At 47.4% G+C, this 23,814-nt stretch overlaps 4 protein-coding genes and 1 long non-coding RNA gene across 5 annotated transcripts in view; 2 read left to right on the plus strand and 3 right to left on the minus strand.

The window, feature by feature from the left end:
- ism2a (isthmin 2a) overlaps positions 1 to 2,752 on the plus strand; it is a 10,865-nt gene extending 8,113 nt beyond the window's left edge. Inside the window, exons 4-7 of the mRNA XM_079370517.1 lie at positions 853 to 1,141; positions 1,621 to 1,755; positions 1,982 to 2,050; positions 2,180 to 2,752. Coding sequence (XP_079226643.1) covers positions 853 to 1,141; positions 1,621 to 1,755; positions 1,982 to 2,050; positions 2,180 to 2,697 — 1,011 coding nt within the window. The 3' untranslated portion in view covers positions 2,698 to 2,752. The remainder of the gene's footprint in view (positions 1 to 852; positions 1,142 to 1,620; positions 1,756 to 1,981; positions 2,051 to 2,179) is intronic.
- A 2,722-nt stretch (positions 2,753 to 5,474) lies between these two features.
- On the minus strand, positions 5,475 to 6,484 carry LOC306840657. Its single transcript, XR_013781359.1, has 3 exons — positions 6,301 to 6,484; positions 6,060 to 6,212; positions 5,475 to 5,707 (listed from the first exon to the last, which is right to left on the minus strand). It is a non-coding gene; the product is annotated as an uncharacterized lncRNA (long non-coding RNA).
- Positions 6,485 to 7,013: 529 nt separating this feature from the next.
- hhipl1 (HHIP-like 1) lies at positions 7,014 to 12,659 on the minus strand. Its single transcript, XM_079368967.1, has 9 exons — positions 11,972 to 12,659; positions 11,015 to 11,661; positions 10,596 to 10,739; positions 10,197 to 10,525; positions 9,892 to 10,018; positions 9,595 to 9,740; positions 9,382 to 9,463; positions 8,543 to 8,625; positions 7,014 to 8,462 (listed from the first exon to the last, which is right to left on the minus strand). The coding sequence occupies exons 1-9, from the start codon at positions 12,248 to 12,250 to the stop codon at positions 7,894 to 7,896; spliced, it is 2,406 nt and encodes an 801-aa protein (XP_079225093.1). The 5' UTR covers positions 12,251 to 12,659; the 3' UTR covers positions 7,014 to 7,893.
- A 1,243-nt stretch (positions 12,660 to 13,902) lies between these two features.
- LOC306840153 (uncharacterized protein) lies at positions 13,903 to 21,138 on the minus strand (the record flags this gene model as incomplete). The annotated part of the gene is made up of 12 exons (XM_079369247.1): positions 13,903 to 13,968; positions 14,007 to 14,578; positions 15,604 to 15,684; positions 15,792 to 15,822; positions 16,090 to 16,262; positions 16,397 to 16,566; positions 16,643 to 16,700; positions 16,793 to 16,898; positions 17,093 to 17,224; positions 20,136 to 20,217; positions 20,454 to 20,723; positions 21,119 to 21,138. The coding sequence occupies 11 exons, from the start codon at positions 21,136 to 21,138 to the stop codon at positions 14,148 to 14,150; spliced, it is 1,554 nt and encodes a 517-aa protein (XP_079225373.1). The 3' UTR covers positions 13,903 to 13,968; positions 14,007 to 14,147.
- Positions 21,139 to 21,509: 371 nt separating this feature from the next.
- LOC306840154 (actin-histidine N-methyltransferase-like) lies at positions 21,510 to 23,811 on the plus strand (the record flags this gene model as incomplete). Its single annotated transcript, XM_079369248.1, has 4 exons — positions 21,510 to 21,629; positions 23,327 to 23,451; positions 23,547 to 23,636; positions 23,702 to 23,811. Coding segments are annotated over exons 2-4 (306 nt in total), but the record flags the coding sequence as incomplete, so codon positions are not given.
- Between the last annotated feature and the right edge of the window lie 3 nt (positions 23,812 to 23,814).

The raw sequence follows: 23,814 nt of genomic DNA on the forward strand, positions 1-23,814 counted from the left end.
TGTGTTTACGTGGACACCAGTGTGTGCAGGTCTGATGTGTTTGTGTATGTGTGTGTGTGCAGGTCTGATGTGTTTGTGTATGTGTGTGTGTGCAGGTCTGGTGTGTGTGTGTGTGTGTGTGTAGGTCTGATGTGTGTGTGTGTGTGTGTGTGTGTGTGTTTACGTGGACACCAGTGTGTGCAGGTCTGGTGTGTGTGTGTGCAGGTCTGATGTGTGTGTGTGTGTGTGTGTGTGTGTGTGTGTGTGTGTGTGTAGGTCTGATGTGTGTGTGTGTGTGTGTGTGTTTACGTGGACACCAGTGTGTGCAGGTCTGGTGTGTGTGTGTGCAGGTCTGATGTGTGTGTGTGTGTGTGTGTGCAGGTCTGATGTGTGTGTGTGTGTGTGTGTGTGTGTGTGTGTGTGTGTGCAGGTCTGATGTGTGTGTGTACGTGTGTGTGTGTGTGTGTGTGTGTGTGCAGGTCTGATGTGTGTGTGTACGTGTGTGTGTGTGTGTGTGTGTGTGTGTGTGTGTGTGTGTGTACGTGTGTGTGTGTGTGTGTGTGTGTGTGTGTGTACGTGTGTGTGTGTGTGTGTGTGTGTACGTGTGTGTGTGTGTGTGTGTGTGTGTGTGTGTGTGTGTGTGTGTGTGTGTGTGTGTGTGTGTACACCAGTGTGTGCATATCAGTTCATCTCTCCGCTCCACCATCATCTCCGTCTCTCTGCTGCACAATAAACTCTTTCATAAAGTTTTAATCTGATCTTTAAATAAACAGACGGCAGTGACATCACTTTGTGTGACCATATAAGGACTTCTTGTGACAGTGTGTCTCACCATGAACCTGTAGAATATAACAGTGTGTGTGTTTGTGTCAGCTCACCATCGAGGTGGTGGACGACCCCCAGACCGAGGTGGAGATGGATCTGGCCAAAGAAAACCAGCGAAACGACTGGTCGGCCTCGTCGTCGGAGTGGGCCAGCAGCCACAGCAAGCTGTTCTGGCCTCTGTTCTGGGAGTACCCGGATCAGCTGGAAAACAGGAGGGCCGGTGTGGAGGACCAGGTCGGGGACTACAGCTACGACCCTGAAGAGCCCATCCTGAGTGGAGTCGGGGGGGACTTGGGGGGTCACTGGAACAAGGACTGGGATGCAAAGGAAAACTATGGTAGGAATATCAAAAACATACACACACTCCTTCCAGAGAGTGGGGGGGGGGGGTCTCAGGAGGCCGGGGGGGGGGGGGGGAGTGAGGTCTCAGGAGGCCGGACATGATTTTAAAAGAAAAACACAGAAAGGCCCATTTTTTATACTTCAGGACGTTTTGTGAAAAATACAGAAAAATATCCAAAAGAAAAAATGAAGAACTTCTTCTTCCTCTTCCTCCCGTCGTGCTTCCCCTCTGGCTGAGCGCAGCCTCTCCTTCCTGCTGCTGTCGTTTAAACACAGAGCAGCGTGTCTCACAGGTCCCACGCTGTCGTTACTCGCCTCTTTACTCGCATAGCTCACATGCACCAGCTGGGTGAGGAATTCACCGCCCACTTCAAAGCTCGCCACGTTTTCACCGCAAACTTTAAAGTGCTGTCGATCGGACTTTCATTCTCTTCGCTTTTTTTTCTCCCCGTTTCTTCTTGTTTTTCCTTCCAGAGTTCGAGGAGGACTGGAGCGACTGGGCTCCCTGCAGCGCCACCTGTGGACACGGCACGCAGAAGCGCACTCGGTCCTGCGGCTACGCGTGCACCGCCACCGAGTCGCGGTCATGTGACCTGGAGAGCTGCGCGGGTAAGAGTCCGTCTGGGATCACAGGAAGAGACGAAACTCACGTCAACTTCAGAGAGTTTAACAGGAAGTGTTTGTTTAATATGTGTGCGTGTGTTCATGCGTGTGTGTGTGTTCATGCGTGTGTGTGTGTGTTCATGCGTGTGTGTGTGTGTGTGTGTGTGTGTGTGTGTGTGTGTGTGTGTGTGTGTGTGTGTGTGTGTGTGTGTGTGTGTGTGTGGTCATACAGACTCTGTTCTCTCAGCGACTGAACATCCGAGTGTCCAGACGACCAACAGCTCAGACTCTCTGGAAACAAGTATGACGACTGTTTACACCACACGTGCGTCAAACATACCTTCATGTGTAACACGTATGTAACACGTATGTAACACGTATGTGACATGTAAAGAAGCGTCTAAGATGCCTCTTTGTCGTCTCGCTCCAGATGTGGACAGCTGTGAGAAGTGGCTGAGCTGTAAGAACACCTTCCTGCAGAAGTACCTGCACCAGGTGCTGACGGAGTTACCCAGCTGCCCCTGCTCTTACCCCTCCGAGGCCGTTTACAGCGCCGTCAACATCGCCGACGCCCACCTGAGGAAGACGTACCGCTGGAGGGACGCCAGCGGCGCCAAGGAGCGCCTGGACATCTACAAGCCCTCGGCCCGCTTCTGCATCCGCTCCATGCTGTCCTACCACAGCACCACGCTGGCCGCGCAGCACTGTTGCTACGACGACCAGATGAGACTGATCACGCGGGGGAAAGGCGCCGGAGCCCCGAACCTGATCAGCACCGAGTTCTCCCCCGAGCTGCACTACAAGGTGGACGTGCTGCCCTGGATCCTCTGCAAGGGCGACTGGACCCTGTTCCACTCAGTGAGGCCGCCCAACAACGGGCTGGACTGCACGCCAAACCCCCCCGACGCCGAGTTTCAGACCGAACTGAGGGAAGCCAGAGAGTACTGATGACGGGCGGCGAGGGGGGCGGAGCTTTCAAAGTTTATTTTTCTGAATCTTTCAGTCGAACGTTTTTTACAGAAACTTCAGTTTGAACGTCAAATAATGTGAAGAGAACACACACACACACACACACACACACACACACACACACACACACACACACACACACACACACACACACACACACACACACACACACACACACACACACACACACACACACACACACACACACACACACACACACACACACACACACACACACACACACACACACACACACACACACACACACACACCTCTACTGCTGAACATTTATCAAAGTTTATACAAAGACTGTTTAGAGCAACATACAGAACGGTTAATGTTGCTGCTACTGTGTGTGTGTGTGTTTGCGTGTGTGTGTGTGTGTGTTTGCGTGTGTGTGTGTGTGTGTTTGCATGTGTGTGTGTGTTTGCATGCGTGTGTGTGTGTGTGTGTGTGAATGTTTATTTATTGGTCGCTGAACCTTTTAAATGTAAATGTTTTGACTTTAACAGTATAAATAATAAACTCCTGTATTTTTTACATTTCTTAAATCTGAATGTTTCCGTTTGATCACTTCTCGTTACTATGGTAACAACCTGAGCTCCTGAGTGTGTGTGTGTAACCTGCGAGTGTGTGTGTGTGTGTGTGTGTGTGTGTGTGTGGATAAATCAAAGCAGATGGTTAAGTAGAAGGCGAGGCGGTAAGGAGGAAACAGTGTTTGCGTGGTTAAAACAAACGCTCGCCGCTGGCTCCGTTATTTATGACGACTTGAAGCTGGATTAAACTTCAGTGAGCGTCTCTGTTTGACTCCTGGCAGCGTCTGACGCTTTAACCTTTAAATAAAACGTGATCCGCACAGAAGTGTGTGTGTGCGTGTTGATGTTCATCGCGTGTAATACGATCCGACCCGCTGCAATAAAACAACCAGATTAAAAACAGATTCAAGGTTTTCAAAAGAAAGAAAAACAGGTTTCAGTCGGTGTGTTAATCCCACTCATGGAGGCGGGGCTTGTTGTTACACTTTAAAGTACATGACAGCATCAGTATCATATAAAACTCATGTATTATTAACATGTATCTATTTGTGGCGGTGTTACTCGACTGAATGATGGCGAGTAAAAACAGCCTGCTCGCTGCTTCAGGGGAAAAGTTGGCGAACGATCGGAACTTTTTTTTACGAATAATCTTTCAGGCTTTTTTACGAGCTTGGAAAACTCCGGATGGGAAGAGGATGACCTGACCTCTGACCTTCTTATTTATTTACTTTATTTAACCAGGTTGGTCCCATTGAGATTAAAAACATCTTTTCCAAGGGAGACCTGGCCGAGACAGGCAGCAGCAAAGAAACGCACAGAGTTACAGACGGAGACACAAAGAGACAAAGAGACACAAAGAGACACAAAGAGACACAAAGAGACACAAAGAGACAAAGAGACACAAAGAGACACAAAGAGACACAAAGAGACACAAGGTACAGTTCCCAAAAACATCATGGAATAAAATAGAGCCATCTGAGAATCCAAAGCTGGGCTAAAACAATTACCACGTATAGAGTCCGCTTCCAAGTCTTTCATTCTAGATTTAAAAACATTGAAGGACACCGGCTCCTTCAGCTTTAAGTCGTCCAGGCCCGAAGGTGCCGAACACCCAGAGGCTCTTTTCCCAAGTTCAGTCGGAGCGTTTGGGACAGAGAGCATAAAAAGGTTCTGTCTGGTACAGAACAGTTCTGTCTCTGCATGATAAACACACAGAGACAACCAAGAATGGCCTTTTAAATAAAGGTGTACCAGTGTAAGAGCCGACAGGTCGCCAAGGCACGCCATCCAACCCGGGAGTCAGAGCCTGAAGGATGCATGCTGGGTAGTATCAACCATATGAAGACGACAAAAACAGATCTCCATCGTCTGAAACCGTTTTTCACATGAAAAGAAAAACTCAATTTGTTTCTAAAACAGAAACCTGATCGAACACCTTCTCTACCTGCACGGAGGTAAACTGAAGATCAGGGATCACCTCCTAAAACAAGAAGCACGTCTGCTCCAACCTGTGCACACGAGCCAATCATATCCTGTCAAATCCACAGAACCCAAGGAAAGGGTTAAACGTTTCCTGAACTCCACGGCGTGCAGCTGTTTGTGTATTTCAAAGAGTCGTGATGCAGTGACGCCTCTCAGAGCGAAGGAGCAGACTCATCCCTGCAGAGAGTCGCAGGTTCATGAACTGTCAAACTTCACATCAGGAAAACAACTCAGCCCGTCCATCAGTAAAGTGTGCCGGGGGCTCGACACTTCATCCACATGTGTGGAGACGGACTGGAGCCGAGAAGCCTGACAAGGATCCCCCTCCCCTCTTCCAGCTCCGTGCAGAGGAAAAGAGCAGAGTGAGACCCAGAGTGTGTTCTCGGTGTGTGTGTGTGTGTGTGTGTGAGAGGAGAGGAGGCCCGGCTCCACGCAGCAGAGGTGTGTGTGTGTGACAGTTTGTCGCCTCTGATTCTCCCCTGGTTGGGACTTCAAAGTTTCAGCAGGAGGACAAAGGTTTAATGATACAGACACAGCATCTGTTTGCTCTGAAAACAAGGCATTGTGGGAACACAGGCGAGGGGGCGGGTGTGTGTTTGCTTTACTTCCTGCAGGGAGATAAAAGAAGAGAGAGTCGGTCAGGAGGTTAAATGACAGGAGACGTCCTCATAAAGACATAAAATCAGCCGCTGTGTGTCTCAGATTTGATCCGGACTCGAGCACATTGTTTCTGAGGAAACACAAAACACAAACGGAGTGTATAAATCAGAGATAAGGCGTGGAGTGAAATCCTCAGATCCTGAAGGAAGAGTTTATTTAAAGGTTCAAAGCTTTGACCTTTTTTAACCTCTGAGATAAACAGATGTTTACCTTCATTTACTGAGTTTTATGAACCTCATCGTGTGGACCATTCCTTCTGTCCAGACGACTGAGCTGACGTCGTAAAACCCTGTTTTCTTAAGAGGTTATCACTGAGCACACACACACACACACACACACACACACACACACACACACAACATTCAGCCTTACATCAGAGACAAACGTTAACATGTGAGGTCTTTAAAATGTCTCAGCGAGGAGCAGAAGGAGGACGAAGGAAAGAGGAAGTGAATATGAGACAGTAGCTTATGGAGGAATATATCTTTGCATAATCAATCAATAGGCCTCTGTTTTGTTCAATTAAATCAACACTAAATGACGTCATCGTCCACAGTCCTGTTTCTGTGTTTTTTGTTACAAACAGATGAAAATCAAACTTGATGAACATTTCATGTGAACGTTAAAACTCAGGAGCAGCTGTGTGTCTTTAATTATTCATACCAGCATGTATTAGACATCTGTTTCCTCTCGTGTTCTCTGATTACAGAGACTGACACCAGCTGAGCTGCAGAGATGACCTGGAGATGTGACCACGCTGCCCCCTGCTGGCGACTCTGAGTCAGTGCAGCGATGAGGCTCTGATCTGTCTGTTTCCTGTGTTAAATAAAATAAATATTTTTAACATGACGGATTAATTTGACTTGTTTTCTCTGATGATGTCTCAGGTAATTCTTTTACTCACCTGGATTTAATATCCCGTTAAAAACCACTTTGTTTCACAGACAACCACCAGGTGTCAGTATGGAGCTGCTGTGCGGTTCAGTCAGGACTAAACGTGTACCCGTGTGCTCACCTTTAGCACAGGGGAGTAAAGTAGGTTACAGTTCACCTACTACTCTGCTCTCAATCAAACATTAAACCATACAAAAACATTTCCCACAAGGCCCCAGCGAGGATCGAACTCGCGACCCCTGGTTTACAAGACCAGTGCTCTAACCACTGAGCTATGGAGCCTGACGGCATTCCCCGCGCGCTCTCCCCTCCTTTATAGGTATACCTGTCTCTGTTCTTGTCCGGTTTTTAAGCAATCTATCTCAGACATCTCAGGTCAGTTCAGTGATAAAATCGCTTAAATACTTGTTCAGACATGTATCGTCTAATTCAAACAAGAGTTAGGGGATTTGCTTCCGTGTGAGCATCTGTTTTGGTAAAATCAAGACATACATAATCGTGCTTTGTCAAATACATTTTCTCAAAAATTCACAGTCTATGAATTAAACATGTTAAAATAAAGTTTCCCTGGAGCCGGTTTAATGCGGGACTCGAACCCTCCTCCTCTTGGTTACCGAGTCGTCTCCCTCTCAGGTGTTTGGAAACGACTTCGTCTGTTCTGATCTATTGACTCACTTCTAGGGAGCAGGAGGTCAGGGGTCAGGGGTCAGAGGTCAGGGGGTCAGCAGAGACTATAAAATCTTTTATTAAAATCACCTATCAAAGCGATAGTAACAAATACATTCACACACCCACCAGTGATCGATTGACAAAACATTCATCATGTGAGGAAGTATACAGTGACATTGGAATGTGATTCTGTGATAAAACACTAAATCACTGAGATGATCTTCATGCAAAGTGCAAAAAAGACATTCAATTAAACATTCAAGTCTACAGAAACCCATTTAAAAATATTTGTATATAAACATTAAGCTAAAATACTACTGTATTAGAGATGATCAATACATTCAGCTGATTGTTTGAATAAACCCGTGTGTTGTATTATTATAAGAGGCTGTCAGCAGTAATTAGCTAATCGCAATTAATAACAAGTCTGAAATCCTGATTAATCGCACGTCGTTTCATCCATTTAAGACTCCGACACACCGAGCAGACGCCAAAGAACTTCGCCGTCGATGGCGTCGCCTCACCTCGCCTTTTTTCTGAGCAAATAATTTCCACCAAAACACCGTAAAGACGACAGCTGGGGGCCAAACGCCACACGCAGGCGTTAAATGGAAATACCTCTCCAGGCCAGCAGGCGGCGGTAGTCCGTTGTCATGATACGAGAAGACCAATTTCACACCGCCGTCGATCGCCGCTCGTATTATTGGAACTTCTGATCAATTTGTTTTTTTAAATGCGAAACACTGGAATTTCAAACATGCAGTTAAAAGCCATTAACTTTTAAAATTGAGCGATTAATCGTATTTAAAAGTGTTAATGGTTTGACAGCCCTTATTATTATTTATTCTGTGTTCATATGGTGATGTCACAACCGTCTGTTTTTGGCGGTGTTAGATTTAGACGCCATGTTTTTAAAGATTATTCCTGACGTCCTTCAGACGTATATAACAAAGTCCGAGTTTCCACAGATCACTCCGGCGTCTTCGTAGTGGGCGCAGTTGTGTGCGGCCACGCCCGCGTGTTTGCAGTCGAGCAGGGTGGCCTCGCTCCCCTGACACTGAACGTCGTCCAGGAGGATCCGCAGGTCCCGCCCCTCCCCGAACTCTGAGTTTTTCGCTGCTTTCAGGGCGAACTTGAAGCCCAGCTGTCTGCAGACCACCGCCGCGTTGTTGGTGGTCCAAAGGTCGTCGCACACAGTGCCCCACTCGCCATCCACAAACACCTCCACCCGTCCTCTGTCGCTCCGCCCCTCCTCGTCTCCCGCCAACCTCACCGCTCCGTCCTGGAACTCCACGCGACCCTCAGCCCTGGATTTGCCCTTCTTGCGGCGACCCTTCCTTCTCGAGTGTCGGCTGGGTTTGGAGGTGCTGGTGACGGGCGGAGCCGTGGTCAGGTCCGATCCCAACTCCCCGAGTTGGTCTATGAGCTCCTGGATCCAATCATATGACTGAGTGGGCGGAGCCTCTGTCCGATGCCTGTTTGGAGACTCCTCGCCAATCAACGCTATCGATAAACACCAAAAAAAAAAAAACAGCTTTTAATCAACGCTAATGACACTTCATCATATTCAGACGGCGACTCACTCTCTTGAGGGACAAACTTGATGAGCTTGCTCTTCACTCTGATTGGCTGAGGGTCGTAGTGACAGTGTCGCGGTGGAGCTCGTCTGAAACAAAGCGATAAAAACCGACTCAGAGAAAGAAAAAAAACGATTTATAATATCAGTAGTTAAAGACAAATAACCTCAAAGATATCATTTAATTATCAGCTATAACAGGGGGGGTCCAAAGGGCGGCCCGGGGGCCATTTGTGGCCCTTGAGGGGATTTTTTGCAGCCCCCGACTTTAATAGAAGAATCATAAGATTTTGTCCCGAGGCCTCATTCAGATGACATATTGTGTTATTTTTCTTGTTCATGTCAGCGAGGCCTGAAAGATTTTCATCAAATATAAAATGTTCAGTTTAATAATTTATGTCTTTATCTTTCTTTTTTAACAACTTTGATTATTTTCAACATTTTTTTATTAACTATGAAAATTAACGTTTGCATGTTTTTTTTTTCTTTCAAATAAGCGGGCTGTTGTTTAACCATTTAATAAGCTGAGCTAAATACAGAAAGTTTTTACATGAAAGTAACTGTTACAGACTCGAGTCAGAGAAAAACTAATAAAATAAAAAACAGATGAAGAATGAAAAAAATTTAAATATTTAATTTCCTCTTATTTAAGTGTTTTTATTGTGAATCTTTTGATTCTGATCTACAAATGAAAATAGAAATAGTTTCTCACTGTAATGATTTATTGTGTATTTAGGTTAATTTTGAAGAGAAGTCAAATTACAAAAAGCTATTTACAACATTATTTTAAATATATTTAAAGCCTGTGGTTCGCCACTGGTCTATGAGTTGTTGATGAATAATCACCTGGACGGGTCGACGACTTTATAAACGACTCCTGAAGGTGAGGTGGCGCTCGGGATTCCAGTGGACATGAAGTACAGCTCACCTGGAGGACGTCAAAGAATGACATCACAGGAAGAGGAGGGACTGACGTCCTGACACTGTGTGTGTGTGTGTGTGTGTGTGTGTGTGTGTGTGTGTGTGTGTGTGTGTGTGTGTGTGTGTGTGTGTGTGTACCAGCCTCGTCCTCGGCGAAGGAGATGATGTACTGCTGGTAGTTGTTGATGAGTCCGGGGAAGGCGCAGGTGAGACCCCTCCCCATGCAGATCTCATTATACCTCCACCGACCTGACACCCTGTCCTCCTGCAGACTCATCAAGCGCCTGCAACACACACACACACACGCACGCGCACACGCACACGCACACGCACACACACACACACACACACACACACACACACACACACACACACACAGTTTTTTGTCTACAGATACAAAGCTCGTTGCTGTTTAGCGTCTGTGAAGCAGCTCACCCGCTCATGAAATCTCCGAAGATGTACATGGCGTTCAGGTTGGGGTACTCGCAGCCTCGGTACACGTAGCCTCCGGTCACGGACTTCCCCATCTTGTGAGGATACGCGTAGATCGGCAGCACGTCGTCTGCAAACACAGCATGCCGTCAGAAGGCTTAGAGACCAGATCTGTGACCTTCATCACCATCAAGAACCAGCGCTATCGTAGGATTGGCTGCTTGTGATTGGCGATCTGGAGCAGTGAACGTGTCGCCGTGTAGCGTTTGGTGAAACGAGCGTCCGGCGCCGCACGTGACGTGACTCACCCAGCGAGCTGTTGGCGCACAGCTTCTTGTCGTAGCAGGAGAATCCCTCCTTGGCCCTCCAGCCGTAGTTTCGTCCCCTCTCGATGATGTCGATCTCTTCGAACTTGTTCTGACCCACGTCCCCGCAGAAGATCCGACCTTTGCCCTCTTTGGTCCTCGGGTCCCCCCGGTCCACGGAGCACCTCCACATGTTCCGGACGCCGTACGCGTAGATCTCAGGACGAGCCCCGCGCTCGTGTATGAAGGGATTGTCGGGAGGAATTCTGTACAGCGGACCTCTTTCGTTGTCGTCCACGTCGATACGAAGAACTTTCCCCAACAGCGCCGACCTGTTCGTTCATCGTTCATCGATTAAAAACAAACTTTCACTTCAGTCACATCCGTTAAAAGACCTCTCACCTGTTCTGGGCGTTCCCGTATTTCCCAAACGGATCTCCGGCCATCCCTCCGTCCCCGGTGAAAATGTACAAGAAGCCGTCGTCTGCGAAGAGAAGCTGTCCTCCGTTATGGTTTGAGGCCGGTTCGTCAATCTCCAGGATGACCCTGAACGCATCGCAGGACAGGAAGTGAGCATGGAGAGAGCGTCGACAGCAGATCGACCAGAAGACGAATGAGAGTGAAGACAGAACGAGGACAGACAAAACATGGAGGCCGGTTTCATGTCCAGATCGTCTCGTAGGCCGGCCTCAGAAACAGGAAGTGGCTCGGGATCACAAAAAGGACGTCGTTCAGAAAAGAAAATTTTGGACCGATGGTGAACAAAAAAGAAAGGTAACAAAGGAGCAGAACTTCACAGAGTACGGACCCGTCTCACGTACCTCTCAGAGGTGTGATCCACCTGGTTCATGTCGTTGGCGGACACGCGGAACTCGCTGATCCGGATCCGTTCGTCGAACCCGACCTCCACGGAGTAATACACGTACAGCTTCCCGTTGAACTTGTGCTTCGGGTGGAAGGTGAGTCCGAGGAATCCTCTCTCGTCTCCCTCCCAGGACGACGTCAGGACCGCCTTTGTGATGTTCAGAAACGGTTTCTCCAGTCTGGACCGGTCCGGCAGGTAAGTCCACACCAGCCCCACCTGCTCGGCCACAAAGAAGCGGTGCGTGCCGTCGTTGGCGTGCACCATGGCGAGGGGGTTCTTCAGCCCGTTGGCGACTTCCTCTAGACAGAGCTGCAGGCAGCCGTCAGAGTCGGACTGGACCCGGCCCAGGTTCTGGGTCAGTCTGTTGTTACTGAGGAGGTGAGGGTAGCAGTAGTCGGGATCGTCCAGCTCCAGGTGTCGACAGAGACGCGTCTCGTCGTCTTTGAGTCGAGAGACGACCGGGTCGTCGGAGAGCAGGGGGAGGGCGGAGCTGCACTTCCTCCAGAACATGGAGCAGTAGTCCGGACAGAGGCCAGGGATGGTTCTGGTCGGGGTGCTCGGGTCCTCTGCGTCAAACAGGTGAGCCGCAAATGGAGAACACTCCTTCACAAGAGAAGAGAGAAAGATGAGAGGAGGCGGAGTGATGAAGACGAGGAGAGACAGGAAGAGATGCAGAGGAGGAGGAGGAGTATTAAATATTAAACCTCCAAAAGTCTCTGAAGTAAAGACCTGTACTTGTTGCCATGGCGACTGGCAGTGAAGTGTTTTTTGTTTTTTTTAACATTTCAAATCTTCTGCTTCTGTTTCACAGAAAATGTCCTTCACTTTATTATCTGTGTGTGTGCGTGTGTGAGTGTGTGTGTGTTTGCTGGGTCAGGTGTGGACCTCGGTCGACCTTTGCCCTCGTGCCTACCTGACAGAGCAGGTCCTGGACGTAGCTCGCGCAGGTCGCGTACCCGTGGTAGTCGAACTGATCCATGATGACGTAATACTTCTTCATCAGCTGCTGGTCTCTGTCGAAGTCACAGCAGCCGAAGTCTCGGTACATGACGCAAAACGTCACCTCTCCGAGCGGTCTGAACGGGGGTTTGAAGTCCAGACACTGAGGGTGGGACCGAACCGGACCCGAACACGTCACCAGGACCCCCAGGATCCACATCAGACCCGCGGCAGGAACAGAACCCCGCTCCATGATGGCGCTGATCAGGAGCAGCTTCCTGTCTGCACTTTGACTCCGATCATCTGTCTGTCCTCTGACGTGTGATCCGTCCTGCCCCCCCCCCCTGCACCGATTCCTCAGAGCATCGACTCCTCCGTGCACCGAGTCCTCCGTGCACCGAGTCCTCGGAAGGTCCGTGTGCGTCAGGACTGAGCGCTGCAGGCCGGTACCATCTGTCCGGATCAGCTGCTGACCCGGTTAATCTGCAGCCAGAGAGAGAGAGAGAAAGAAAGAGAGAGAGCGAAGCTGCAGAGACAGTGTGTGTGAGGGGAGTGCGTGTGCGCGTGCGTGTGTAATGATTCCCCGACAGTTTCTTTATAAACTCGTTTTTTCATTCAGTCGGACGGATTCGTCTCAGACAGCGCGGTGCATTGTGGGTATGCTGGCTCTTCAGTTATTGTAGTGTTTTTGTTATGAAACTAAGAACTTTGGTAACTAATGAATGTTGAGAAAATGTGTCTTCTCCTGTTGTCCGGCAGGTGGCGCCCTGTGGCAGGATGTGATGCATCATTGGTTAGAGAGTTTTCTACATTCAGACTTTCATCTGTTTGTTTGTGAAACTTTTGTGTGCACTTTTACTTTAAATTTAATAAACAAGCCAACTCTTTTGTTTTGCAGATACAAAAACAAAAGAGACTTTAAAGAAAACATTATCCATCTTTTCAAACAGCGCCCCCTGCTGTCTGAATGAAACATCAGTGTTTCTGAGCTTTGGTCCAAATCTAACATGAAACCTGTAGAAACCAGCTCTCTCTCTGAGAACGCTCCGTTTTGGTGTGTGTGTCTCTTTAAATGCAACAAGAACCTGAAGTGACCTCAATAACTGAACGTCCTCCTCAGGTGCGACTTCTTAATCAGGTTTTTTATTTTACAGTAAAAAAAAAAAAAAAGGAAGTAAACATTGAAATCAGGATCAACACAGACGGTTTCTTCACCTCCTTCAGATTCACTTGTATTTACATTCATGCCGTTATACACCAGTTTAAAACCCATTAGAAACAAAGTAAATCGGTGTAATAACATTGCAAACCAGTTTAACACCATGAAATAACCCATTTTAACCAGTTTGATAACATAATAAAGCAGCCTGCACCAGTTCAACTGATGTCAAATAGTTAAAGACGCAGTTTGACACCAAATTAAACAGTTTAAACTAGACCATGAAATGACCAGTTTGATCCCATCATAAACCAGTTTAAAACTTGTATTAAATCAGTTTGACACAATGAAGTCACCTGTTTTCACCTGCGTCGCCTCACGGACCAGTTTGAACCAGTTTAACACCATCATTCACAGTTTGCACCAGTTCAAGACGGCAACAAACCAGTCTAATAATAAACCAGTCTAATAATAAACCAGTCTAATAATAAACCAGTCTAACCAGTTTAGTTCTTTGGACTGTGTGAAACCGATCTAAAACTTGTTGACATAAAAACAGATTTAACAAATAAAACATGAACCAGTTTATATTTACAGGCTGATCAGTGTTTGTTATTGATCTCTGATTGGTTTATTGATGGCTTTCTATATTCCTGATTGGACTGTGCATATATGGATTATTGATCTGATTGGTTTATTGATAGGTTACTAGTCACTGATTGGTTTATTGATGGATGATAGGTTACTGGTCACTGATTGGTTTATTGATGGCTTACTGGTCACTGATTGGTTTATTGATAGATGATGGGTTACTGATCTCTGATTGGTTTATTGATAGATGATGGGTTACTGATCTCTGATTGGACTTTTTAAAAATGGATTTTTGATCTCTGATTGGATTAGGATGTGTGACTGGATTATTGATTTGATTGACGGATGATTGGATATATCTGATCCCAGGTCATTTCAACTTGTTGAGTCCTTGTGGTTCTCATCTCATCCAGGTCCTTTGGTTCTGTCCGCTGGGTGGTGGTGGGGGCATCCCGGGTGGCATGGGAGGGGGCAGCTGATGTCCTGCGTTAGGAGGAGGGTGGTACACCCCACCCAGGCTAGGAGGCATCCCCATGACAGAGGGGGGCGGAGCCATCAGGTAGCTGTAGACTGACAGAGGAGGGGCGTTGTAGGCCGTGGCGCCCGGGGGGTAATGGTGATAGTTCATGGGGGGCACACAGGCCTGATGTACGGAGGTGTTCATCATGGACTGGATGGTCTGGTAGCCCTCACTGGACAACAGAGAGCTGGAGGGAGGGGGCAGGTCTTGAGGTGGGGGAGGGGGAGGAGGGGGACAGTGGGGTAAAGGAGGGGGTGGTGGTTTAGAGGGGGGGTCAGGGGCTGGAGGGTAGGAGGAGGGGGGTTTTAGATCTGTGGGAAAGAAAAAAAAAAACAAACACTCACTCTGATGTTTAATTCCAGACATTTTGTGGACCTGGTTTAGTGGGCGGAGCCAAATATATGACAGCTGTTTGTTGTCGTGTATTCTCCACATGCTGCTTGCTGGTACGGGTCGGTAATTTGTGGTTCTTTCCCGACCTTAGTCGATGGAAACGCCACCAAATGCGTGCCGTACGGAGATGACCCGTCTGATTACGTTTAAACAGAGCGAGCAGCCTACGTGCAAGCTAACGTGCCGACTCACACGCCACGTCGGTTCTGCAGCAGCGTTACTTTTTTCCTCGGTTCATGTTCTCCAAATGTCCACTCGAGGATGTACGGCTCGAGAGTGGAGAAAAGTCTGAGGACTGTCGGTACGGTTTGGTCCGATTAAGCCCGATCCCGTTTGTGTTTCCACAGCCAGCCGTGTCCTACTTGGTAGGCGGCGTGTCAGCCGGATGACGATAGCCGCTATGTAAATAGCATCACATGATAGCAGCTAACCGCTAACAGCTAACCGCTAACTAATACATTCAACAAAGGAGAAAAACGCTACACAAACAAAACCAACGAAGAAGACATCCAGTAGTTCATCTCCTCTGTCACTGTCATGTGACTCTTTATTACAAGAACTCAATCCAGCTTTGTTTCAGAGAAGGCTGTGAGCGGCGAGGACAAATACACACGGAAACAATCAGCTGTGTTACACTCAACGCTTTAAACACGGCGGGGTTTGGTTTGCTGACGTAACACAGGAAGTGACGATTCTTTCAACCAATCAGAGGACTGCAGTGTTTAGCTCCAGCTTCTCGGGTCGGCTCGATATTCTTGGCTTCCCAACGGAAGGGTCCCAAAAAGTGGGACGGTACGGATCGATTATTTGGGAATATTTCCCGCGATTAGTCTATGGAAACGCTGCAAAATGCACGCCGTGCCGAGACGAACCGAGCCGGACCGGACCGCTCGGTGGAAACGGGGCTTTAGTGGTCATGGAGCACGTGAGTGAACCCACTCACCTGTGATCATAGGAACAGGAGCAGGAGGAGGAGGAGGAGGTGGAGGAGGAGGAGGAGGCGGCACCTCTGGATTAGGGAGCTCTGGAAAACAAAAGCACGGTTTGAAAAGGTGTTTTTAAGTTTACAGAAGTTTTGAGTCCCTCTGTGTGTTTTTATGTTTGTTATGTTGAGCAGAAAGTTGAACTCACTGATGACTTTGTTGTCTTCTTTGGGCGACGGCTGAGAATAAAACACAAATAACACTTAGAATATATAAACCACACAGACTCTATGTGAGAGATATAATAGCCTTCATGTGTTTTCACATATGACGCCTGAGTGTCGTCACTCATCTGTTCCTGCAGGGGGCGCTGGAGGCTCATCAGCAGCAGCCGCCCTGCTGGAAATGATGTCTCAGGCTAACTCTGAGTCAAGCTAACGACAGGCTGAGAGCTGGAGCTGAGGCGGGTTTTGAGCCTCCTGTGGGTCAAACAGCGGTCTACTCACCTGTGCAGGTCGAGGGGGTCGAGGGCTGGTCTGGGGGGACGTCTTCTTGGTGGGGGGAGGGACTGAGGCGGACAGGATGGAGGGGGGGAGAGGGGTTTCTCCAGCACCCATCCCTCCATCGGGAATCTGCTGCTTGGCCTGGGAGTACAAATCAAGGATCTGATGGCAGATATCTGAACGGAGGAGGAGAGCAGAGTGTCAGATAATCTGATGTTGGATATCAGATCAGATTAATAATCCTGGTAATCGAAAGTTTTAACCCTCCAGTCGGGATTACTTTGGAACAACCGATGGAAGTTTACGATACCTTCTAGAACCTCCACGGGTACGTCGTGGACAAACTGCTCCCACCAGCGGCGGTTGGTCTGTTTGGCGGTCCACTCCTGGAGGTCGAATTTGGAGAGACGACCTGCCAGGTACATGACGGCTACGGCGATAATCTGAGGCTCCCACTGCAGGGCCACCATGGTGTACAGACTGGAAGAGATTCATTATTATGGTTACTGTGGCGTTTCATTAAATAGCTCATATAATCTGAGGTGTGGGATCTCACCTGTCGTTGACGAAGGTCCAGGCCATCTGAACCAGTTTCTGCACCTTGGTCTTCTCACCTGTTGGGACAGAAAACGTTTGTTTACTCTCTCCGTGTTGGCTCAGCGCTCTGACGTCTGCTTTGGTTTAACACTGAGACAGGTGCAGGAACCTTTCAGCTGCTTGGCGTAGCGCAGCAGGAACTGGTATGGATGCTCCACCTGGAGGTCAAACTTAATGGTCTGCAGCAGAATGCGCTCCAACACCATCACCTCCTCCTGTGAGACACACACACACACACACACACACACGCTGCAGTTACAAGCAGCCAAACGTGTGGTTGACATGCCCGTGCAGAATTTGAAGCCAGCATCACGATTTCTTTCAAACATTTGAGAACAGAGACTGAAATGTCCAAATGGACAGACTTCGTTCTCAGCACAGACAGCACGAGTCGAGCTCTGATACAAACCTTTGGATCGTCTCCAAACTGAGCGAACTGGACGTCGTTGAGCAAACCGCGGGCCGTCTTTATGATGTCTTTGCACTTCTTTGGAGTCTCCTCCACTTTACCTGCCAGGAAGAGGCAGCATCCTCCTGTAACCTGCAGACACAGCTCAGGGTTAAAAACACAACCTGCAGACAGTGCTCAGGGTTTAATACAACAACCTGCAGACACAGCTCAGGGTTTAATACAACAACCTGCAGACACAGCTCAGGGTTTAAAACAACAACCTGCAGACACAGCTCAGGGTTTAAAACAACAACCTGCAGACACAGCTCAGGGTTTAATACAACAACCTGCAGACACAGCTCAGGGTTTAAAACGCAACCTGCAGACACAGCTCAGGGTTTAAAACACAACCTGCAGACACAGCTCAGGGTTTAAAACACAACCTGCAGACACAGCTCAGGGTTTAATACAACAACCTACAGACACAGCTCAGGGTTTAATACAACAACCTGCAGACACAGCTCAGGGTTTAATACAACAATCTGCAGACACAGCTCAGGGTTTAAAACAACAACCTGCAGACACAGCTCAGGGTTTAATACAACAACCTGCAGACACAGCTCATGATTTAATACAACAACCTGCAGACACAGCTCAGGGTTTAAAACAACCTGCAGACACAGCTCAGGGTTTAAAACGCAACCTGCAGACACAGCTCAGGGTTTAAAACGCAACCTGCAGACACAGCTCAGGGTTTAATACAACAACCTGCAGACAGTGCTCATGGTTTAATACAACAACCTGCAGACAGTGCTCATGGTTTAATACAACAACCTGTAGACAGTGCTCAGGGTTTAATACAACAACCTGCAGACAGTGCTCAGGGTTTAATACAACAACCTGCAGACAGTGCTCAGGGTTTAATACAACAACCTGCAGACAGTGCTCAGGGTTTAACACAACAACCTGCAGACACTGCTCAGGGTTTAACACAACAACCTGCAGACACAGCTCAGGGTTAAACACAACAACCTGCAGACACAGCTCAGGGTTTAACACAACAACCTGCAGACACAGCTCAGGGTTTAACACAACAACCTGCAGACACAACTCAGGGTTTAACACAACAACCGGCAGACACAGCTCAGGGTTAAACACGCAACCTGCAGACACAGCTCGGAGTTTAAAACACAACCTGCAGACACAGATCAGGGTTTAAGACACAACCTGCAGACAGTGCTCAGGGTTTAATACAACAACCTGCAGACACAGCTCAGGGTTTAAAACGCAACCTGCAGACACAACTCAGGGTTTAATACAACAACCTGCAGACAGTGCTCAGGGTTTAATACAACAACCTGCAGACAGTGCTCAGGGTTTAATACAACAACCTGCAGACACAGCTCAGGGTTAAACACAACAACCTGCAGACACAGCTCAGAGTTAAACACAACAACCTGCAGACACAGCTCAGGGTTTAATACACAACCTGCAGACACAGCTCAGGGTTTAATACAACAACCTGCAGACACAGCTCAGGGTTTAACACAACAACCTGCAGACACAACTCAGGGTATAACACAACAACCGGCAGACACAGCTCAGGGTTAAACACGCAACCTGCAGACACAGCTCGGAGTTTAAAACACAACCTGCAGACACAGATCAGGGTTTAAGACACAACCTGCAGACAGTGCTCAGGGTTTAATACAACAACCTGCAGACACAGCTCAGGGTTTAAAACGCAACCTGCAGACACAACTCAGGGTTTAATACAACAACCTGCAGACAGTGCTCAGGGTTTAATACAACAACCTGCAGACAGTGCTCAGGGTTTAATACAACAACCTGCAGACACAGCTCAGGGTTAAACACAACAACCTGCAGACACAGCTCAGAGTTAAACACAACAACCTGCAGACACAGCTCAGGGTTTAATACACAACCTGCAGACACAGCTCAGGGTTTAATACAACAACCTGCAGACACAGCTCAGGCTTTAACACAACAACCTGCAGACACAGCTCATGATTTAATACAACAACCTGCAGACACAGCTCAGGGTTTAATACACAACCTGCAGACACAGCTCAGGGTTGAATACAACAACCTGCAGACACAGCTCAGGGTTTAACACAACAACCTGCAGACACAGCTCAGGGTTTAACACAACAACCTGCAGACACAGCTCATGATTTAATACAACAACCGGCAGACACAGCTCAGGGTTAAACACGCAACCTGCAGACACAGCTCAGGGTTTAAAACGCAACCTGCAGACACAGCTCAGGGTTTAAAACGCAACCTGCAGACACAGCTCGGAGTTTAAAACACAACCTGCAGACACAGATCAGGGTTTAAGACACAACCTGCAGACACAGCTCAGGGTTTAATACAACAACCTGCAGACACGGCTCAGGGTTAAACACACAACCTGCAGACACGGCTCAGGGTTAAACACAACAAACAACCTGCAGACACAGCTCAGAGTTTAACAAACAACCTTCAGACACAGCTCAGGGTTGAACACACAACCTGCAGACACAGCTCAGGGTTAAACACACAACCTGAAGACACAGCTCAGGGTTAAACGCACAACCTGAAGACACAGCTCAGGGTTAAACGCACAACCTGCAGACACAGCTCAGGGTTAAACGCACAACCTGCAGACACAGCTCAGGGTTTAAAACAACAACCTGCAGACACAGTTCAAGGTTTAACAAACAACCTGCAGACACAGCTCAGGGTTGAACACACAACCGGCAGACAGCTCAGGGTTAAACACACAACCTGCAGACACAGCTCAGGGTTAAACACAAGACCTGCAGACACAGCTCAGGGATGAACACAACCTGTAGACACAGCTCAGGGTTAAACACACAACCTGCAGACACAGCTCAGGGTTAAACACACAACCTGCAGACACAGCTCAGGGTTAAACACACAACCTGCAGACACAGCTCAGGGTTAAACACAAGACCTGCAGACACAGCTCAGGGTTGAAAACAATCTGTATGTTTTAATTTAAATATGACACAGATGAAGAGGACTTTATACTCACATATCTGGGAAACTGTTTGAATGAGTGAAACATGTAGAAACGATGGAAGTAAACGATGCCTGTCGCCAGAGTGTCATAGTGTCTGTAGCAGCTGAAGTGAAGGTCAATAACCTATTTATTTCATACATCCTAATTAAACCAATAACATGTTTATTGCTAGTTTATAAATCTTAATTGGATCAATAACTTATTTTTATTGTATATGTGTTAATTAGACCAACAACATGTTTGTTTTTATTTAAACAATCTTAATTAGATCAATGACCTGTTTATGTATCTTAGATTTATTCTTGTTATATTTCAAATATTCAAGGATACAGGCCGAGTCTCGTCCCCGCGTCGAAGATGAACCGGGCCCCCTCTCGGCGGTACCGGGCCTCGGTGGCGGGATCCAGACCCTCAGCCTGGGACGGAGTGTGGACCAGGTCCTTCTTGTCCCAGTACCAGCATGGTTTGATGTGGTCCAGACCGGCCGGATCCTTCCGGTCCCAGTACAGCAGGGGTCTGAGGAGCTCCAGGGTGTTCTGGCACCGATTCGTCCTGCGGGGGAGCAGGACCTGAAGCTCGAGGAGGATTCTGTAGTTCCGACTTTAGGAAAACTACATTTACCTGCACCGACCAGAGATGCTAGCAGCTAACGTTGCTAATATACTTAGATAATAAAAAAATCAAACCAGTTGGTTTAAATCATCTGCTCCCACGTGAAGCCGGAAGTATTTAACGTAATTTAAAACAAATTAATCTCAACTATAAAAGAGTTAAACATCCTGTTTTAACGCTGCTAGCTGTACACGCTACATCCATCCAAACAAAGAGCACCAAACACCGCCGCACACGCTGCGCGTGATTGACTTTTACCTCATCCAATCACTGAGCAGCAAACATTGCCATATATGGTAATACTAAGCTTTCTAAAAGTAAATGGCCAATCACAAACCGCGCGGGGATGGCTTGCTGTTTACACACACTTGTGCTGCATTCACGTGCTGCTCGGGTGATCCATGTTTACAAGTTGTAAAGTCGTTCTTCCGACTTCAGGGGGTGGTCACGTGATTTCAGTTCGGAAAGTCTGAATGTTGTGATAAAGAGCACAAAAAAGAAGACCTGCTAAACGTTTTATTTCAGCAAACAGGTGATTTGAAATAGGTAAAATAATGTTCTAATAATATGTTCATTATTATTATTTTTGCTCGTTATTGTTTTTTTCATCATTATTATTATTATTATTTTGTTATTCATTAACGTTAGAAATAAAACAAAAAACAATCGTACATTTTACAACTCGGAAGTTCAAATTTCCGACGTGTCCGACACCACTTTAATGCATCATCAACGCCATGCTCTGCTGGGCGTGCCGTCCAGTAACCAATCAGAACGCCAAAATCCAGCGCTCCTGTCTGCGAGTGTATCTCCTTTGCCGTCCAATCAGAGGCCGCGCTGAGTCACGTTAGGTTTCAGCGTAGAAACAGAGAAGTGCTTCTGTCACTTAATAAGGTAAGTGTTAAAACCGAAAAAAACCGCTTTATTATCAACTTTTAAAAAGTTCTCACCTGCTTCGTCAGGTTGTTTCGCGCTGATATGCGCATGCTCTGTACACGCGGATGCACGTGAACAGCTCGGGCCCGCTCGTGAGCTAATGCAGCAGATTAGCTCCCTTTAAAAACTGATCCTTTACCACCTGACAGATTAGCAGCTAACAGCTAGCATGGGCTCGCGCTGCAGAGATGAATGAGCTGAAGGGGCGCGTGCATCCTCTCTGCTAGGAAGCTAATGCTAGCTGCTGGCCTGCTGGGACAGCCTGCTGGTTACAAGGGAGGCTAACTGAGCGCTGCTGATGTTCCCTTAAGCAAGGCACTGACCCTCTCCACCAGCTCCCTCACACACCACACACACACTGACGTGTCCACCTGTATGTGTGTTTCAGCCTGTGTGTGTGTGTGTGTAGCTTGTTTAATAAAACTTTATGTATCGTATCGTACTGTGTGAAGCTCATTATTTGGTGTTTTTATTGGGGGTGTCCTGATCCAATATCGATATTTATATCGGATAAAAAAAAAGTTTGTATGATTCGTACTGATATTGTATCAGATCGATATCGGCCGATACTCAATACTCGATATCGGAAGTGAAAAAGTTGTATCAGGACATCTCTGGTTTTAGTACATTTAGTATTTATGTTCAATGTTTGGTTTCAGAGTACAGCTGCTGCTGAGTTTCACTGAACAGCTGAGACACACACGTCTCTATACCCCCTCACAGCTGTGTGTGTGTGTGTGTGTGTGTGTGTGTGTATGTGTGTATAGCCTCATGCGTAACACTCAGACTTCCTCTGCATAATGAACCCTGAGGCTGCCAGGTCAGACCTTTAACTGGGATAATGGAGGACAGATTTTAAACTGGGATAATGGAGGACAGATTTTAAACAGGGATAATGGAGGTCAGATTTTAAACTGGGATAATGGAGGTCAGATTTTAAACTGGGATAATGGAGGTCAGATTTTAAACTAGGATAATGGAGGCCAGATTTTAAACTGGGATAATGGAGGTCAGATTTTAAACGGGGATAATGGAGGTCAGATTTTAAACTGGGATAATGGAGCTCAGATTTTAAACTGGGATAATGGAGGTCAGATTTTAAACGGGGATAATGGAGGACAGATTTTAAACTAGGATAATGGAGGTCAGATTTTAAACTGGGATAATGGAGGTCAGATTTTAAACTGGGATAATGGAGGTCAGATTTTAAACGGGGACAATGGAGGTCAGATTTTAAACGGGGATAATGGAGGTCAGATTTTAAACTGGGATAATGAAGGTCAGATTTTAAACTGGGATAATGGAGGTCAGATTTTAAACTGGGATAATGGAGGTCAGATTTTAAACTGGGATAATGGAGGTCAGATTTTAAACTGGGATAATGGAGGCCAGATTTTAAACTGGGATAATGGAGGCCAGATTTTAAACTGGGATAATGGAGGCCAGATTTTAAACTGGGATAATGGAGGTCAGATTTTCAACTGGGATAATGGCGCTGTAGGTGTGCTCAGGGTCCTTTGCCTGTGTTTGCATGACAATGTAGCTCGCTGTGATTGGCTGTCAGAGAGAGGTTAATGTCTCCTGATGAGCCAGGACCACGCAGCATCCAGACTGCGGAATAATCTCACAACAGATCGCTGTTTTTTTCTCTCCAGCTGGTTGACAAAGAGCATCATGGGTAAAAAGAGTCGAGTCAAGACTCAGAAGTCTGGATCGGGAGGAGCCAGCGCCGCCGTTTCTCCCAAAGAGATGATGAACCTGATCTCTGAGCTGCTGCAGAGTAAGTTCACCTGTGACCTCACACCTGGCGCTCCTTTTTGTTCACGGTGACTTTAAAGTGCCACAGGCGTTCATGTTTGTGCATGTGTTTCCCAGAATGCAGCAGTGCAGCCTCTGCTGGTAAAGAGTGGGAGGAGTACGTCCAGATCCGAGGCCTGGTGGAGAAGATCCGCAAGAAACAGAAAGGTGAGAAGAAGAAAGTTGAGGAGACGCAGGCTGATGACGTGTTTGACTGTGTGTTCTGGGTTCAGGCCTGTCGGTGGTGTTCGACGGCAGCAGAGAGGAGTACTTCTCAGACCTGATGGCGTGGGCTCAGGAGAACGGAGGACCCTCTGAGGGATTCTGCGTCTCAGACTTTGGATCG

The sequence above is a fragment of the Symphodus melops genome (assembly GCF_947650265.1).
Source record: "Symphodus melops genome assembly, chromosome: 19".
Classification (NCBI taxonomy): domain Eukaryota; kingdom Metazoa; phylum Chordata; class Actinopteri; order Labriformes; family Labridae; genus Symphodus; species Symphodus melops.